The 19,649-nt window shown below is 34.1% G+C and overlaps 1 protein-coding gene across 2 annotated transcripts in view; it reads right to left on the bottom strand.

Moving 5' to 3' along the window:
- PCB (Pyruvate carboxylase) overlaps positions 1-19,649 on the bottom strand; it is a 553,291-nt gene that overhangs the window by 55,394 nt on the left and 478,248 nt on the right. For both annotated transcript variants that reach the window (XM_090392830.1, XM_090392839.1), the window contains one exon: positions 1,146-1,325. In XM_090392830.1, coding sequence (XP_090248956.1) covers positions 1,146-1,325 — 180 coding nt within the window. The remainder of the gene's footprint in view (positions 1-1,145; positions 1,326-19,649) is intronic.

Genomic DNA, 19,649 nt, shown 5'->3' with positions numbered 1-19,649 from the left:
ATGCCACATGACTTGGACCCCCAAAAAAGAGATAAAAATTAGAATAGCCAGAGCAACAACTATTTTAAACGGCATGGACAAAATACGGAAGAGCTGAGCTATAAAGATGCAAACTAAACTGCGCATTGTAGAAACCTATATCTTCAGCAGCATATTCTATGGATGTGAAGCCTGGATACTCCTGAGAGAATCTGGAAACAGGATATTAGCATTTGAGAGGAAGTGCTATAGAAAGATCTTGAGAATAAGCTGGATCCAGAAAGTGAACAATGAGGAAATCTACAGACAAATACAACCAAAAGTAAACCTGATCCAGAAAATAATCAAAAGGAACTACTTCTCTTTGGCCATATATGTAGAATGAACGATGGGAGGAAAATAAAAGTGCTGCTGTTTGGGATGACTGAAGGAAAGAACAAAAAAAGAAGACCAAACAGAGAATGGGGCAATGACATTGTCAAATGGTGCAGAAACTCTATACACAAACTGAGCCATCTTGCACAAAACAGAATGCAATGGAAGAATCATATCACAATGGCATCAGACACCTATGGGCAATGGACCCATGGTTATTGATGATGATAACACTTTTCACTTTAACTTTGTTTTTAACAACTGTAACAACAGCAGTGTGAGGTAAGTTTAGCCTGCAGCCTATCTCGTGTTTGATACATCATCTTGACTAAATTTAAGAATTTTAATCTTAGTATCTAATGTCATAAGTTTATGAACTGTCTTCAAAAGAAGACGATGTGTAAAAGTGCTGTTGCTTTCAGTTAAAAAACTGGCAGCAACAGCACCTTTATTTTGAATTTTATCTGCCATTAATAACAACATAAAATAAAATATAAAATAATAACCATAAACAGTTTATAAATTGCACTGAAACAGTAAAACTCAGAGAGAGAGATACAGCAAGCAATGATGTAAACAAACAGTTCATTCAAACTGTGCATTGACTGATAAACTGTCGTATAAGCTGATCATAATGAAGTGAAGTGTCGTAAGACGGGGTATTGCTGAGAAACCCTATACCTTATTTTGACAATAGTTGAAAAGTATAATTTAGAGAAAAAATAAACATCAAATATTACTATTTAATTTTAAATAATGAATATCATGACTTTTTTTAATATATTTTTTACCTTGCTGCGCAATGGCTCAGGAAACCCACCATATGGCACTCCAATATATCCCTGCATAAATTCAATCACTGAACTTGGGAAACTTAGTTCTTCTGCATTTTCTGCTACATCCTTGGCAGATAATTTATTTTGTACCATAAACTGTGCCAAATCACCAACAACTTTTGAAGAAGGAGTAACCTTAAGAAGAACAAGTGGCCATAATTAACTGATGAACAGAAGGTAAAGATTCTTAAATTAGTTAAATAAAATAATTTTTAACTCTGAATAAAGTTTTAAGCGAAGATCATAATGTATCTTAGAGATATGCCTTGTCAGAATTAAAGCATTTTACATAAGTGTTCCATTTCAACAATTTAAAACAATGGAATTGATAATTTTCACTATCAGTTATTTTAAATTAATTTATTAGGATATTAGATTATTTCACATCTAGATAGAATTATTTAGTTTCAAATGAGTCATAATCAACAACTCAATGTCATACTGCAAAATGCAAAAAATAGAAAAGTGATATTGCTGTGTCTGTCTGCATACACTAATAAAAGAGTATCTTCAACAAAAAATATACTAAACTGTTCTGTGCACAAAGCACTACTAGTGTGAGGCTGTTTTGAAAGCTCATCCAAATATAATTGTAATGTTATGAAACACTTAAAAAAAAGGCATACTATGAGCTTAAAATTATAGAAAATATTCAGATACTTTAAACGTTGAATTACAGGTTATAAATAAAATACAAGTTAAATTTATAAATTTTTGTCAGTTACTTTTGGGGTAATGAAGATATTCTGTTTGGCCTTAGTGAATGCATGGATAGATTCTCTGCTTTGCAATCAAACAACTGTTGTTTCAAGTCTGATTTTGATATGGATATTTGTAAAAGATTTCAGGTTGTAGATTTAACTTCTGGTTTGATATTACTAACCACATTCACATAATTTTTGGGGATGACCCCTTGTCTCTGATCCTGTCATGTACTAGAAGATTTCTTTAGTATCTACTCTACAAAACCCTTTAGTAACCTATGTGTTTTGTATCTCTTTTTCTGTCTAACAGACAAACTTTGTATCCAAACATTCAGGTTATCTTCACAGGGAGTAGGCCACAACCAGTCACCATTTTGGTCACTTGTTCTTGAATACTCTTTATCACTTTAAATCCAAAGAAACTCAGACAACCAAATCTGTGCATAAGAGTTCAGATGTGGTTGTATCAAAACTTTATAAAGAGGGATACTAATTTCCTTATTCCAGCTTGTTAGTATTTCATAACATCAAACTGATCCTTGGAGATATTTTACCCACTTTTGAAATATGTCCTCTGAATACCAACTTTGTCCTCTATTACCACTAAATCCCTAGACTTATCAATTTCTTGCAGTACACTTCTTTGTAATACAAAGCCTGTATTATTATTTTTTTTTTTTTTGTTCCAAAATGCATAACTTTGGAATTAAAAAAATCCAATGAATTGGCAACTATCATCCTTTGCTCAAAGTACTATTCATTTATTTAGATAACCCTGTAGGATCCCTACCTCCTGTTAATAATTGTTGTTAAGGTTTAAGTACTGGGGGAACTCATGTTGGAGACTTAATGGAGTAAAACTACACTAAGAAAGAATGAAAAACACTAATTCTTCCAATATTTTGTCTCTGTCACGGAGACATTTTCAGGGAGTACAAAAGAAAACTTATAGTACTGAACTAAGTGAAACGTGGATGAAAGAGTAGAGTCCTAACTAGGTGGGGCAGCCTGTGTAGACACCTGTTGGAGGACTTGGACATAAACTGGGATCTCGAAGGATTAGTGTTTCCCATATTTTGGGAAGTTTTATGCATCCATATTTGTTCAGATTAGCTGATTTCTGAGGGCATCTGTATATTCTAAAAAAAAAAAAAAAAAAAAAAAAAAAAAAAAAAAAAAAAAAAAAAAGTCTTTCTCATTTAAATTTGATACAATGGAGCATGGTCTGCAAGGTGTGTGTTTCAAGTTTTGCATAGTACTCCATGAAGATGTACTATAGAGACTAAATATTGGGAGAATTAAATAGGGTTTTTAATCCTTTCCCAGTGCAGTTTACTCCATTAAGCCTACAACATGAACCACTGATGTGAAAATGAACTGATGCACCCTAAGTATGCAAGCTCTGTAGCACACCACTAGTTACCTGCCTTCTCTGATTTGACTCCACCATATACTACAGAGGAGTATATTGTGAAATCAATTAGCTATCCTCTTTTCCATGTCACCAGCTTCATGTTCATCCCCATTTATCCCAACTTACAAAGAGCTCCATGTAGTATCCTATCAAATGCTTTCGCAGTCCAGAAATATCACCATAGCCATTTCCCTTATCCAATTCAGCTATCACTTTATTGCAACAAACTAAGTAAATTATTAAGACGTCTCTCTTTGCTATCCTCCATAGAGGATTATATACCCATCCACCCATTCTCTAATGATTATTATTATTATTTGACACCTCCAGGGAGTCCAAGGACTCATCAAGGGAGGGCACCTGCTCTACAACTCCGTCTCCACCATTCAATCACCAACTGACTGCAACTACGCTAACAGCATCTACCGCCAACCACCACTAGTATTTCCACAGAAATACCAGTGGTGGTTGGCGTAAAAGATTGTAAAAGATCTTTTACAGTCTTTTAGACAGACAATCAAACATCCATGCCCATGATGGGATTCGAACCCGCAGCTTTTTGGCCGGAGAGCAGATACGCTATCCACTCAGCCAACGAAGCTGGCAATTACACCCTAAATTTTTTTTAAATAGCTTAACTACCAGTTCTAAGATACTAATTGGTCTATAATTTGTGACCTCAGTCTTTGAGCCATCTTTATATAATGGAAATATTATACCCTCTTTCCACACTCTTTGTATTTTGTCAGTGTTGTCGAGACAGACCAGTTAAGTGCACAGTTATTTCTCTGGAATTTTTTTCTGCAACACAGGTTGATTCTCATCAAACTCCAGGGCTGTATTTACACTGATTTTTTTTTTTTTTTTTTTTTTTTTTTTTAATATACTGAACACCTTCAAGTTTATCTACCTTCGTTTTCAATCTTTATTCCTTTCACAGTGGTCACTGTATTATCTCTAGCTGGATGACAAAAAGAAATCTATCAGAAACTCAACCATTTCTTTTGCTTCTGTCACCTTCCTACCATCAGCATTCATTAAAGTTAAGTTATCCTTCTATCACTCTTCCTTCTGTTCAACTACTTATCAAAAGAACATTAGGATTTCTTTTGGCCTACTCAGCTAATTTTTTTCTCATTATCTGATTTTACCTTTCTTACCACAGTGTCACCTTTCTTGCTTGTACTTTATATTGCTTATTAGTCTGCTGATCATCTTTTCCCTTAAATACTCTCTGCAACATTTTTTTTTTTTTTCTTTTGCAGTTCCTGTTTAATGATGCTACTTATCCATTTAATTTGTATCTTATTTTTCTAATATTGTATGCCACTTGATATTACTTTCCTTAACCATGCATTATTAACATTCTTGCTTGGAATTTAAGGCATGATATAGTTTTAAGCCACCTCCTGAGTTATCTTAATCACCAACTTTGTAGTTCCAAATATACTCCCCTTCATGATATCTTCCACATGCTTTGTCACTGTCTAGCTCAGGACTGCATGATCACACTCCCAATTAGAAAAAAAAAAAAACGCTTAGCTTGGTTATGGACAAATTTAGTAATGCATCATCAGATCCAATGCTCTTAAACTCCAATGTGCCTTTCACATGTCCTGTTTCAGGTAATTATTTCTCAACAGCTGCATGAATTCCATTTTTTTCCATGTGCCCTTTCTTCCAATTTTGTTCTTATAGTTTGAAGTCTCCATAATGATTACTTAATTTGAGCTAATGCTTGTAACCCCCCCCCCCCACTTAACCTGGCCTACAACAGCACAACCAACTATAATTTGTCCTACTGGCTTTTATCTCACACCAGATGACTTTAAATGCACTGCCTCCCTCAATCTATTTTCTTGCTGAGCCTTTACTTCTGTTGGTTTCATTTATTCTGCTATATTAACAATATCCTCAACTTAGTTCTGTTCTCTCTCTATTCCTCCTTAAAAATAGAATATACAATCCATTTCACCTCTGTGATATCTTTCTCTGTCAGCAAAATTTTGCTTATGTCTATAATTTTTGGCCAATTCATGCTAACAAATGACCTCACCTTATTCTTGAAACTTCCAGCATTAGTATGCACGTGTTACAATATTCCTACAGGTACCCTTGAATCTTAATATGTGTCTCATTCATATTTGAAAAATCTGATTCAGCTTTGTGCGATTTCTCATTTTCATACTTGCTCACTCATTCTCCCTAATCATTTCATTAGGGAGAATGAGTCAGGGCAAGAATGCACTTTCCCTCACCTGCATTGCCTTTGACAAGACAAACTTTACTTTCTTACTTTGATGTAAAAATAATCATAATTTAAAATTCTGAATATGTTTACGTATTATTTATGTTAGTATGTTTATTAGTTTTAGTTTCATAACACACATTGTCGGCACTTGTGATGTGCCCGTTATTTAAATTGTTTGTCAAAGTGATATGTAAAGCATTTAAAAAAATTTATGTACTTACTGGATTTGATATTTGTATTACTTACAGGAATTTTATTGTAGTTTAAAATTATCAAAAGTTGTGTTTTACGGAGACATTCTCTTGTTGCTAACGGAGACAACGTGCCAGCCATTATGCCTAGTTTCTCACTTGCCACTTTCATGGAGTGTGCATGCTTGCCGAGAAGTTTGATGTGTGATCGACAGCTGACAAGTTCGGTATCGAAGCAACGGGAGAGTAAACAAAACAGCGTTCGGAAGGAAATAAGAACACAGGCCAGCAGATATTTAGATTAGGAGGAACTTAAGTTTTTATGTGACAGTGGGAGGAAAATCAATAGTATATATTCCAAAAAAGGAATCATGGAACTATTAAGTTTAAAGTGGAATAAGTATTGATAAATAAAAGGGAAATATTGCTATAGGCGTTTTAAAAGGAATATTGGAGGAAACGCTAATTGAAAGATTTATAGTAGGTTCCAAAAAGGGAATCTTAGAACTGTAAATTCTTTTAAAGTGAAAGAGTTAAACTGTCAATAAACATTAGTGAATAAAAGAGGAAGTTGTTATTTATGTTCTAAAGGAATGTTCGAGAAAACTCTGATTAGGAAGTTTCATCTGTATTAAGGATGCCAGATCTAACTATTATTTCTACTAAAAAGACATAGAATTAAGTCAGGAAGAATTAATGTGTGCTACATGAGTGATGAGAAAGGATCTCCTGTGAAAATGAAGAATAAAGTCGTATATCTTCAGAAAATTTATTTTTAAAAGGCCTTGGATCCGATTAATTCTGTACTTATAGTTATGTAAAGTTGTTTGAAGTGTGTATATATTGTTTTTGTTATATTAAATACATTTATTTTGTATTTTGGTCTTGAGTCAGTGAATTATTTGGATTCTGAAGGAAATAGTAAAAAAGAGGTCATTGCACCAATCGGAGTGAATCCTTGTGCAATAAATAAATATAATAAAAGCACTCGGAAATTAAAAATAATTGTTAGAAATACAGAGATTAAATAAAAATCCTACATATAAACAATGGCATAGCCGGTAGGATAAATATTATAATATCCTCTATATAAACATCTCTAAAATTTAAATAAAAATCTCTAATTATTAACACACTTGCCCTCACCTGCATTGCCTTTGACAAGACAAACTTTAATTTCTCACTTTGCTCCTTCTGGTAACTTATCCTCTCATATTCCATACTTTAAATCTTTCAAATCATTATTCTCTCAAAATTATTAATTCTTTTACTCTCTTTTTGAATTCTGACAACATCACTAATATCTTTAATCTATGCATCAGGAAACCATGATTGCCATGCACTCATCAATCATGAAATCTCCATACAGTATTGTTTACTCTGCCTTTTTCACTTAATAATATCCTTACTTTTCTCTCCTTGCCATACCACTTACCAAATGCTCCACCTCAGACTTTGTTCCATGAAACATTGCTCACTTTTCTTCTCATCTTTCTTTTGAGTTACCTTTCTTTTAACTCCTACTTTTGTCATCCATACTTATTTCAGTTCCACTTATTCTCATTTTATTACATTTTTTTCATGGCCATTTCCTTTTTTGATGCAACTTTCCAACACATTTACCATTTAATAGAAAGGGGGGGAATGGTAAATTCCTTTATGTATTAATAGCCGGGTACGAAACTCGGATCGAAATCCATAGAGTTTCATGCCGAAAAAAAAAACTATCGGCAGGCCCAAGTATAAATGATCACTTGGATAGTACAACACCAGGGCAACTCCATGCAAAGGTGGAGCAAGCTCCCTCACTAACTTTAATATTCTTTCATAATGTAAAACCCAGCTCCTAAGAGATGTATATATATTTATATTGTTTTACATTATGAGAAGCGGTCACTACCCAGACCGGTTTCAACCTTTTTTGAGGTCTCATCAGTGAGTAGGTAGACCTGGAATATCAAGGTGTTTTAAGTGAACATGAAATTACATAGCTCTACTATCTAATTGCCGAAGTGGTGTACTCCTATATTTAATGTTAATTACTAATTTAATAAGCCGAAAGGCTATTTTACCTCATAATTTTTCATAATTTCAAAAAAGGCTATTTTACCTCATTTTACCTCATATATACATCTCTTAAGAGCTGGGTTTTACATTATGAAAGAATATTAAAGTTAGTGAGGGATCTTGCTCCACCTTTGCATGGAGTTGCCCTGGTGTTGTACTATCCAAGTGATCATTTATACTTGGGCCTGCTGAGTTTTTTTTTCGGGATGAAACTATGGATTTTGATGCGAGTTTCGTACCTGGCTATTAAAACATAAAGGGATTTACCCCCCCCCCCCCCTTTCTATTAACATGTTCACTGGTAAAATAGCCTTTCCGGCTTATTAAATTAGTAATTAACATTTACCATTTTTTTTGCTTATTACCTACAAGCTCACTCAATGTTTGATAGCAACATATCATGTGCACACAGCACGTCAAAGTTTCTCGTGAAGCTTTTCCCTCATTGTCCTGTATTATTATTATTTTTTTGGTGCCATTATTAGCACTATAATAAGATCGTTAAAATTTCTTTTCTCAGATGCACACAATACCAACCTTCTTCCATGTGCCACCTAGCAGCAAATTTTTAATAAAATGAAAATTAATCTAATTGTTGAATCTTCGAAGTGTCCTATGATAAAATATGAAATAAGTGATTCTTTTCATCTTATTTGTGAAGAAATACTTGCCAGTGATTCCTGAATTACATACACCGAGTTGCAATAAGCAGCATCAACTGTGTTTGAATATTCCAACAAAGCTGAACGAACCTCCATCTTGGGAGGTTCATTCAAAATCCTTAACACTCTCAGCATTAATAATGTATTCTGGTAATGCCTTTCATTCACCCACAATTCTCTGTGTAAAAAATTACTCCTCACATCCCTCTTACATAACTTCAAGGGATGGTCTCTGGTTCTTGCCCTCTGCTCTATAGCCCCCTCTGGATTAATCGAATAAAACCCCTCACTAATTTGAACATATCTATCATGTCAATGAATGAAGCTGGATAACATGTGCATCTAGACTTTATAAGACTGATATTAGTCTAGAGACACAAAGCAAAGTAACAAGATGGTGGTAAAATAAGTATGTTGAAAATAACTAAAATTATACAAGCTTTAAAGAACATTTTCCTACTTATGCATTCCAATTGTACTTTAAGGTGTGCTGATTTTAATTTGATTTCGGTTACAGCTGTTTCTGTAGACTTTAGTCAGGATAAACTATGGAATCTTTTTAATTATAAAATATGCATTTCACACATATTTAACTCAAGTATTCCAGTTCCTGAATTGGGAATAATGAGGAGGAAGAAAAATATTAGTCAGAATGTTTACAGAGAATGCCAGCTTATTTCTTGGAATTTCTATAAGGTAAAACAAAACTTAAAATATGTATGCTGTTTCACTGGGTGAAATGAAAAACTAATTCGGCATTTTTGGCTGGAATGCCTATCCTTAGAGAAGTTACTGTATTAAGTTACAAGAAAGAATAGAATAGGAACCATGTGTATACATATCTTTCTGTGGTCCAGCAGTTCTATAGGTCAATATTGAGACCACATATTAATATAAAAATAAACAATTAAAAAATTCGAAAAGTTTCTTTTGCCGTACGACTTACATCATCAGAGGTAACGGTATATAAAATGGTATATAAGTCTTATGATGAATGAAACTTGTCAGACTTTTTAATTGTTTATTTTTAATAAACTCTTTATATTAATATGTGGTCTCAATACCAAAAACTACCTACAGAATACGAACCTTATCTGAAAATGATTTATTTCCATGGAATATTTTTCTATTACAGATGAATATATGTACTGCTATTACATTAGAAGTCTTTGTCCTATCAGTGTCCAAATTTTCTAAGCATATGAAGCTCTCATTTGTTTTGTTTGCTTATTTGAATTACTGAGTGGGTGCAAGGAAATATTTATTATATGTATATATTTGTATATTTTGTGAATTCAAATACATTTAGAAAAAGAATACATTTTTAAAAACCATACTCTTTTCTAAACGTTGCTACAACTTCTAAAACAGTTTATTTGCCTTTAATCTAAAGGTACAAATCATCAACATCAATTTCCTGATATGTACCCTTAAGGGAAGTTCAGGCTACTATGACAGAACCACATGATTATTAATGATCTCTTATCAACACTTTTCCTCCAAATTAGTCTATTACTTATAAGACTATTACACTTTTTTATATAAAATCTTTATCAAGTAGCTTTATTTTTATCCTCCTACATGTTTCGCCAATCTGTTTCTATTGGCATCCTCAGGGAATACAAATCAGTAAGCACAAAATGAAGGTTACAGACTAGGTTATAACCGATGGTTCTAAATCATACAAAAATTGGTATTGTGCGTGTCTCGTTAACGTGATTTATTCGTGATGACTCATGACGTAATTGTTATGAAAGTTCATTTCTTTGATATTTAATGATCTGATAAAAGTTTTCCAAATTTCTGGTAAAATTAGACCTTGATTCTTGTTTAGGTTTTCAGTTTTACGGACGACTGTAGCTGCTTCTTTAAAGGTTCTTGAATGGTAGTTATCTTCTATGTATGGCATAAGGCTCTTATCCCACTCAATGTGATGGTTAGTAGAGGCAAAGTGGCATGAAAGGCCTGAAATGTCTTGTCTGTTATTTCTGACATATCCTATGTGTTCTTTCTTTCTCGTTTCGAAGCTTCTAGATGTCTGACCTACGTAACTAATACCACATGAGCAAGGAATATTATATACTCCAGAGTATTTGTAGAATGGGTGAGGATCTTTCGGTGATCTTAAAAATTTCCGAATAGTATTGATTGGTTTGAATGCCACTCTGATCTTGTATGGTTTTAAAAGGTTAGCTAATTTTTTGGAAAGGTTGTTGACAAAAGGAATTGTAATTGTACTGATGTATTGGACGTCATCACGTTGTCGATGTGGTATATCAGTAAATAGAATCTTGTTATAGAGTCTTTTAGGGTAACCATTTAAAGAAAGTTCTCTGGATATTGTGGTTAATTCCGTTAGTAGGTCATCCTTGTCTGTCGTATACTGTATAGCTCTTTTCTTGAGACTATGGATAATGCTAAGTTTCTGAGCTATGTGATGAGCTGAGTTGAAATGGAGGTAACGTCCAGTATTTGTAGGTTTACTGTATACAGATAGGTTGATACTATTATTGGATTGTTTCTTTATTAAAATGTCAAGGAATGGAACTTTCTTTAAATGGTTACCCTAAAAGACTCTATAACAAGATTCTATTTACTGATATACCACATCGACAATGTGATGACGTCCAATACATCAGTACAATTACAATTCCTTTTGTCAACAACCTTTCCAAAAAATTAGCTAACCTTTTAAAACCATACAAGATCAGAGTGGCATTCAAACCAATCAATACTATTCAGAAATTTTTAAGATCACCGAAAGATCCTCACCCATTCTACGAATACTCTGGAGTATATAATATTCCTTGCTCATGTGGTATTAGTTACGTAGGTCAGACATCTAGAAGCTTCGAAACGAGAAAGAAAGAACACATAGGATATGTCAGAAATAACAGACAAGACATTTCAGGCCTTTCATGCCACTTTGCCTCTACTAACCATCACATTGAGTGGGATAAGAGCCTTATGCCATACATAGAAGATAACTACCATTCAAGAACCTTTAAAGAAGCAGCTACAGTCGTCCGTAAAACTGAAAACCTAAACAAGAATCAAGGTCTAATTTTACCAGAAATTTGGAAAACTTTTATCAGATCATTAAATATCAAAGAAATGAACTTTCATAACAATTACGTCATGAGCCATCACGAATAAATCACGTTAACGAGACACGCACAATACCAATTTTTGTATGATTTAGAACCATCGGTTATAACCTAGTCTGTAACCTTCATTTTGTGCTTACTGATTTGTATTCCCTGAGGATGCCAATAGAAACAGATTGGCGAAACATGTAGGAGGATAAAAATAAAGCTACTTGATAAAGATTTTATATAAAAAAGTGTAATAGTCTTATGAATAACTGTCAAGAAAAAATTCAACATAGTCTATTACTTGTAATCACTCCAATATTATTATTATATCAAACATTTCATTCCTCCAAGGTGTCCTGAATCAATCCACAAACACCTTGGTCTTCCTCTGGGTCTTTTAACTGCCACGTAGGCACCAACAATTATTTTGCTAACATTTCCTCTCCCATTCTGTTTTAAAGTGACCATACAACCTTAGATTAACACTGCTCACACATTCTTGAATGTTGGTGATGTCCAGTTTCTTCCGAATATCTTCATTTTTAATAAGATTCTGCAATCCATTCACTCCCGTAACTTTTCTCAGAATCTCATATCTGTGGCCTCCAAGCATCGATCAATTGCTTTATTTCTAAACGAACTCTTAGATAAATAACTTAAAACTGATTTGAACACTGTCTTGTATACTGCTACTTTAGTATTTCGGCTAATTTTTCTCTTATTCCATATAAATTTATTCAACTGGCTCTCACTATACTAGTTTGCTTACTCTGTTGTCTATTTCTAGATTTAATTTGCCATCTTCACTAAAAACTTTACCTAAATAGCTGAAATATTTTACTTGCTGTATAAGTTCACATTAAGAATGACTGAGCTTATATTCCTGCCTATTTTATTTTGGTCTTTTTATTGCTAATTTTCATACCAAATTTGTTACAGTTGTTATTCAATTTACTTAGTGAATCCTGAAGACTTTAACTGGATGTATTTAGGAGTACAACATCATCATCTGCAATCTGATATCTTCAATATTAAGATCAGGTTTAATGCCACTTTCTTTCATAACATGATTCATACAAATCATGAATGAGAGTAGAGATGATGTGCATCATTGTCTTACACCTGATTTCATATCAAACCATCTTCCTGTATTTCCTTCATTTCTAACTGCTGATTTACAACTATGTATTGCCCTGTATAATGTTCCATTTACCTCATATAATTGTAGCATTTTATTATTATTATTATTATGTGACACCTCCAAGAAGTCCAAAGACTCATCGAGGGAAGACACCCACTCTACAGCTCACCATCTCCACCAACTATAGCGAACCACATCATCTACACCAATGCCATCTACTGTTCACCAGTAGATGCATTGGTGTAGTAGTATTTTCACAGCCAATCACATATATTCACAGCGGATTCAAACCCACAGCCTTTTGGATGGAGAGCAGATACACTAATCACTCAGCCAACCAGATTGGCTAAAGATTTTCAAAAGATTTTCTCTGGGAACTCTGTCATATGCCTTTTCCAGATCTATGAAACTTAAGTACAGATCCTTGTCATGTTTCCATGATTTCTCAAATATTTGTTTTAAAGTGAAAATCTGATCACAACGATCTCAATTTGGTGTGAATCCAGCTTGTTCTTCCAGTTTCTCTTCTATAATTTTTCTCAGCCTCTTTTCAAGTATGCTGGCATGAATCTTATCTGGAACACTTAATAAAGAAATTCTTCTGTAATTCTCATATTCAGCTTTATTCTTTTCTTTTTTTTTATTTTTTTATAGATGGGTACTATGAGAGCTCTACTCTAATCAGCTGGAATTCGATCTTCTGACTAGGCCCTCTGAATTATGCAAAACTTTTATACCTCCATATTTGAGCAATTTTGGTTGAATATCATCTACTCCAGCTACACACATTTCAAGTCTTTGATGGATTTTTGTGCCTGAAGTATTGATACACACTTCAGATTGTATTCCTCTTGAAATACAATCCAATTAGCTAAGAATTTTCAGTATGCTTTCTTCTTTTCCAGGACTGCTTCTTTAACTTCTTATGTCCACCATGGCATTCTTATTTTTCTGTCCTTGCAGACAACTTCATCACATGCCTTGCTATCTGAATTAATCAATGTTTTCTTCAGACTTGGCCACTGAGACTCCAAGGTTTCGTTATTGTTTTTGAACTGTTTCATTCTTTCTTCAGTAATGTTTGTATAGTGAATCTACAATTTATCTGAAAAAAGCTGCTCAATTTTAGTTTTTTTTTTTTTTTTTTTTTTAAGTTTTATACATACAGTTATTTTCAATGTGATATTCAGTTTCAAGTAATGGTCACTTCCAATTTTAAATCCTCTATATACTCTTGTATCCTGAACCAGCCTGAATCCTGAAGTTATCACTAAAAATTAACAGTCACTGAGCCTTTTCTTATTTCCTGTGTCTTCTCTTCATGTGAACTTGTGCACATCTTTATGTTGGAACATGGTGTTAGTAATCACTAGTCTATATCTTGAGCAGAAATTCAGCAGATACTTACCATTATTATTAGTTTTGCCCTTTTCTTCAAATTTTCACAAATCATTTCTATATGCCTGATGGGATTAACTTCCTACTCTGATGTTTACATCTCCAACAAGGCGCACTCATTCCATTTTGTTTAGGTCAGCTGCCTGCCTGCTCAAGTGACTCAAAAAATTCTTCCACTTCTTTCTTAGGAGAACCTTCTTGGGACCATAGGCACAAATAAGTTTCATTGTCCACATCCTCATTTAGAAGTTTGTCCACATAGCTACTTGAAATTGCATTCCAATCAAGAAATTTATACAATATATACGTGAAAACACAAGGTAAAGGTTTTTACTAAAAAGAGCCAAAAGGCTTCAGTTTGGCAATGCAAAATTGTATTATTAATTAAATATACTGTCATATATTTCAGTCAGAAATTAACAGACCAATGTCAGTGATTTAAAAAAGTTATTACAAGGTAGAATGCAAACAACTGATTTATTCAAAATAGAACAAGCAGCATGATGTTAAATCACCAATAGCATTATGCTTTCTCTGAAGAAAAGGTTAATCATACTAGTGTTAATCACCACACACAAACACAGGCATGGCCTCAGCGCTTTCTTTAAATAGGTGCTCAAATTTGTACCAACATTTATGTAAGGCATGTTTCAGACCAAAGAATGTTCTGGTCTGCCTCTATTCCATGTTCAGCTAATCCAGACTTATCACGTTTTTTGTGAAAAATATATGATTAACGTTCTTGTATTCTTTTTTCTATTGAGCGTCCAGTTTGTCCAAAGTAGGAAAGATGACAGTCACATGGAACTTGGTATACCCCTGGAAGAGACATAGGAGAGTGTTTATCTTTAGAAGACAGGAAATATGTTGAGAGTTTATTAATAGGAATAAAAGTCACTGCTAAGTCATATTTCTTCAGAATTCTTGAAATCGGTTCTTCAACAATCTGCATATCATCCTTTTCAAAAGACAGGAATCATAAAGTGTTTAATTTGACGAGCTAAGACTAATTGTTTAACTTCCCATCATTTACAGGAAGAATTCTCAACTATCAAACAACATATGAAATTAAATGGCTTCTCCAAAAGGACTACTCAACATCTGTTTGACTCCTACAACCTAACCCAAATAACATCATCATCAAATTCCTGCCATGTACCCTCAAGGGGTGTACAGGATATGATAGTACTACATGAAAAAAAATTACATCATGACCTTCATACCACATCTATTACAACAGATATTCAATTTAGTCACAAAATCTTGCAGACTTGTAGCGGATTTATTTAGAAGTATAACATCATCTGCATAAAGCAAAGAGCTGACATTAACATCTCCAATTTTGATATCATGTTTAATACCACTTTCCTTCATAATGTCATCCATATAGATAATGAATAACAGAGGGGATAATGTACATCCTTGTCTCACACCAGATTTAACATTAAACCATCTTCCTGTACTTCCTTCAATTCTAACTGCTGACTTACAACTCAAATAAAGACTAAGTATTCCTTGATATAATGCCCCATTGAGACCACATAACTGCAGCGTATTGAATAGTTTCTCTCTTGGCACCTTGTCATATGCCTTTTCCAAATCGACAAAACTTAAATACAGATCTTTGTTATATTCCCATGATTTCTCCACTATTTGTCGAAAAGTGAAGATCTGATTCTGGTAGCCTCTATTTGACCTGAATCCAGCTTGTTCTTCACCAAGCTTTTCTTCCACAATTCTTCTCAACCGTTTCTCAAGTATACTTGCATAGATCTTGCCAGGAACGCTCAGTAGGGAAATACCGCTGTAATTCTCACATTCAGTTTTATTTCCCTTTTTATATATGGGTACTATGAGAGCTCTACTCCAATCATTGGGAATTCGTCCCTATGTCCAGGCTTTCTGAACTATGCAGTGCAGCCACTGTAAGACTCTTATACCACCATACTTCAGCATTTCTGGTCGAATATCATCCACTCCTGCTGCCTTTCCACATTTCAAGCTTTTGATTGCTTTTTCTACTTCGAGTATAGATATTTATTCCTGACTGCATGCCTGGTCAGTGTTTTTTTACCACGCTGCTGTCATCACTGCTTGTTTCATTTAGCAGTTTTTCAAAGTAATTACTCCATACTTCAAGGATATCTTACTCTACCGTTTTCATATCACCTTTATCATCTCTAACTCCTTTTACAGCACTCTTTCCTCCATTCCTAAGATTCTTCAACAACTGCCAGAATATTTTGCCACCTTCTTGATATTTATTTTCTATATTCTTGCCAAAGTCCTCCCATGACTTTTGTTTAGCTAGTTTTACACAGTGTTTAGCATTCTTGCATTTGTCTCTGTATTGTCTAAGAGCACAAGCTGACTTATTTGACAGGAACTTTTGATATGCTTTCTTCTTTTCCTTCACTGCCTCTTTAACTTCCTGTGTCCACCAGGGAGTTCTGATTTTTTTATCCTTGCAGACAACCTCACCACATGCCTCTCTGGCAGAATCAATCAATGCTTTCTTCAGAGTTTGCCACCAAATCTCCAAGGTTTGATTCCTGTTCTCAAACTCTTTCATTTTTTCTTCAATAATCTTTGTGTATTTTAGTCTACAGTTCACATCTGAGAGCTGCTCAACTTTTATTCTCTTTAAAACTTTCTTACATGTTATTCTTTTCAACATGAAATTCAATTTTATCCTGCTCAAGACTAAATAGTGATCACTTCCAATTTCAAATCCTCTGTACACTCTGGTGTCCTGCACCAGGGAGAAAACATCACTATCAACAATAACATAGTCAATGAGACTTTTCTTATTCCTAGCCTCTTCTCTCCATGTGAATTTGTGCACATTTTTATGTTTGAACATGGTGTTAGTAATAACTAGTCCATGTCCTGAGCAGAAATCCAACAGATATTTGCCATTATTATTAGCGTTGCTCTTTTCTCCAAATTTTCCCAAAATATTTTTGTATGTCTCACAATCATTTCCTACTCTGCTATTTAGATCCCCAACAAGGACGAATTTTTCCTTTTTCATTGTGTCAGTTGCTTTTTCTAAATCCTCAAAAAATTCCTCCACTTCTACTTTAGTAGAACTTTCTGTGGGACCATAGGCACAAATAAGTCTCATTGTCCAGTTCCCCATTCTCATATTTGCCCACATTACTCTACTTGAGACTGACTGCCATTCAAGAAGATTAGCCTCGTATTTTGTGTTGAATACTATGGCTATGCATTCTTTTCCTTGATTGTCATTGTCTGAATATAACATTTTGTATTTATTGCTCAGAAAGATCTCACCAGTTTTGGTCTTTTTTGTTTCAGTCACCCGTATTATGTCGATCTGGTACTTATCTAATTCCTCAGCTAGCTCCATTTCTTTGCCATTCAGGCTTCTTACGTTGATAGTAACGATCTTTAACTCTGGTGATGTTGAATTGGGGTTTGTTTTCAGATTTGTTCCAGTAGCTGACTTTTCGCTGTTCGCCCTGGTTCCCTGGCGAAAACAACGGGGCCCTGTTTGACCAGGCGATGCCCCAGCCGGCATGAAATTTTGTCATATTGTACCATCATTTTTTATTTTGGTTTAACCAATAAGAATACAATTTGGTCGGCTAAATCCCAAATTGCCAGCCCATCCTCGTTCGTTCAGTATCCAGGGAGATACCCAACAGGGTGCACCACGAGAAGGTGAGGATTGGACATTAGGTCAGAAGCTCTGGTCGGTTCTCTGCATTCCTTTAAAGGCTATGTGGAGGTCTCCTCTCAGTTATACAGCTTTGACCCTTAAGCACCCCCACCCAAATAACAAGGAATCAATATGTCGAGTTCCAATCCCATGCATCTCCGGCATTTCAGAACCGATTTCAAGAATTCTGAAGAAATATGATTTAGTAGAGACTTTTAATCCTATTAATAAACTTTCAACATATTTCCCCTCTTCAAAAGATAAACACTCTCCTATGTTTCTTCCAGGTGTATACCAGTTCCATATGACTGTCATCTTTCCTATTCAGAGAAACTGGAAGCTCAATAGAAAAAAGAATACAAGAACATTAATCATATATTTTCCACATAATCTGATAAGTCTGGATTAGCTCAACATGGAACAGAGGCAGATCACAATGTTCTTTGGTCTAAAACACGCCTTTCTACATATATGTTGGTACAAATTTGAATGCTTATTTAAGGAGAGTACTGAGCCCATACTTCACCACCCTAACTTGAATCGGAATGACTGCCTAGACTTATCAAAAATATGGGAAAGTTTGATTTGAATAACATATCATTAAAGGTTTGTTTTTTTTACTATTAGAACCAAGAATAATAGTTTATAGAAACACAAGGTCTTAAGAAACCAACTAGATACTACATCTATCTGATGATCAGTTGAGTATGATATTATAAGTTATACATATGCAATTTATTTTACACTGGTATGATTAACCTTTCCTTCAGTGAAAGCATAATACTGTTGGTGATTTAACAACATGCAGCTCATTCTATTTTGAATAAATTACTTATTTAAATATGTTAATGAGAAGTTGACTCATACATGTGTAGCTAAACTTATCAGAAAGGAAACTATCAACTATCATTCAAAGGAAGTAGACAATGAGCAAGAGTGTCATGCTGATGCTACAGAGAAGTAGATATACCCCAGATTGAGAAACCAGAAATGGACTTCATTTTAAAATGTGTTCAGGAAAAACACTAGTGTAAAAATAATCATAATTTAAAATTCTGAATATTTTACATATTGTTTATGTTAGCAGGTTTATTAGTTTTGGTTTCATAACACGCATTGTTGGCACTTGTGATGTGCCCGTTATTGAAATTGTTTTGTCAAAATGAAATGTAAAGAAGTTAAAAAATTTATGTACTTACCGGATTTTAATAGTTGTGTTACGTTAAACAATTTTATTGTAGTTTAAAATATCAAAAGTTGTGTTTTATGAAGACATTCTCTTGTCGCTAATGGAGACAATGTGTCAGCCATTATAGCTAGCTTCTTGCTTGCCAGTTTCATGGAGTGCGCATGCTCGCCGAGAAATTTGATGTGTGATTGACAGCTGAGAAGGACAGTGTTCGGTATTGAGAGAAAACAAGAGAGCGTTCGGGAGGAAATTAGAACACAGGCTGGCAGATATTTAGATTCAGTAGAAATTGAATTTTTCTATGTGACAGTTGGAAGAAAATTAATAGTATATTTCGATATTTCGAAAAAGGAATCGTGGAACTATGAAGTTTCAAAGTGGAATAAGTATTGATAAATAAAAGAAAATATTGCTATAGATGTTTTAAAAGGAATATTCGAGGAAACGCTAATCGGAAAGTTAGTAGATTCCGAAAAAGGAATCATAGAACTGTGAGTTTTTAAAGTGGAAGAGCTAAGACTGTCAATAAGCATTAGTGAATAAAAGAAGAAATTGCTATTTACATTCTAAAGGAAGTTTTGAGGAAACGCTGATTACCTTTCATCTGTCTTAAGGAAGAATTAATGTGTGCTACATGAGTGATGAGAAAGGATCCTGTGAAA

The sequence above is a fragment of the Typopeltis vanoorti genome, chromosome 1 (genome assembly GCF_054136105.1).
Source record: "Typopeltis vanoorti isolate ZY-2024b chromosome 1, IOZ_Tvanoo_1.0, whole genome shotgun sequence".
In the NCBI taxonomy this organism is placed as follows: domain Eukaryota; kingdom Metazoa; phylum Arthropoda; class Arachnida; order Uropygi; family Thelyphonidae; genus Typopeltis; species Typopeltis vanoorti.
Note: the sequence above shows the minus strand (reverse complement) of the source record. Positions and strands in the feature narration are given on the sequence as shown.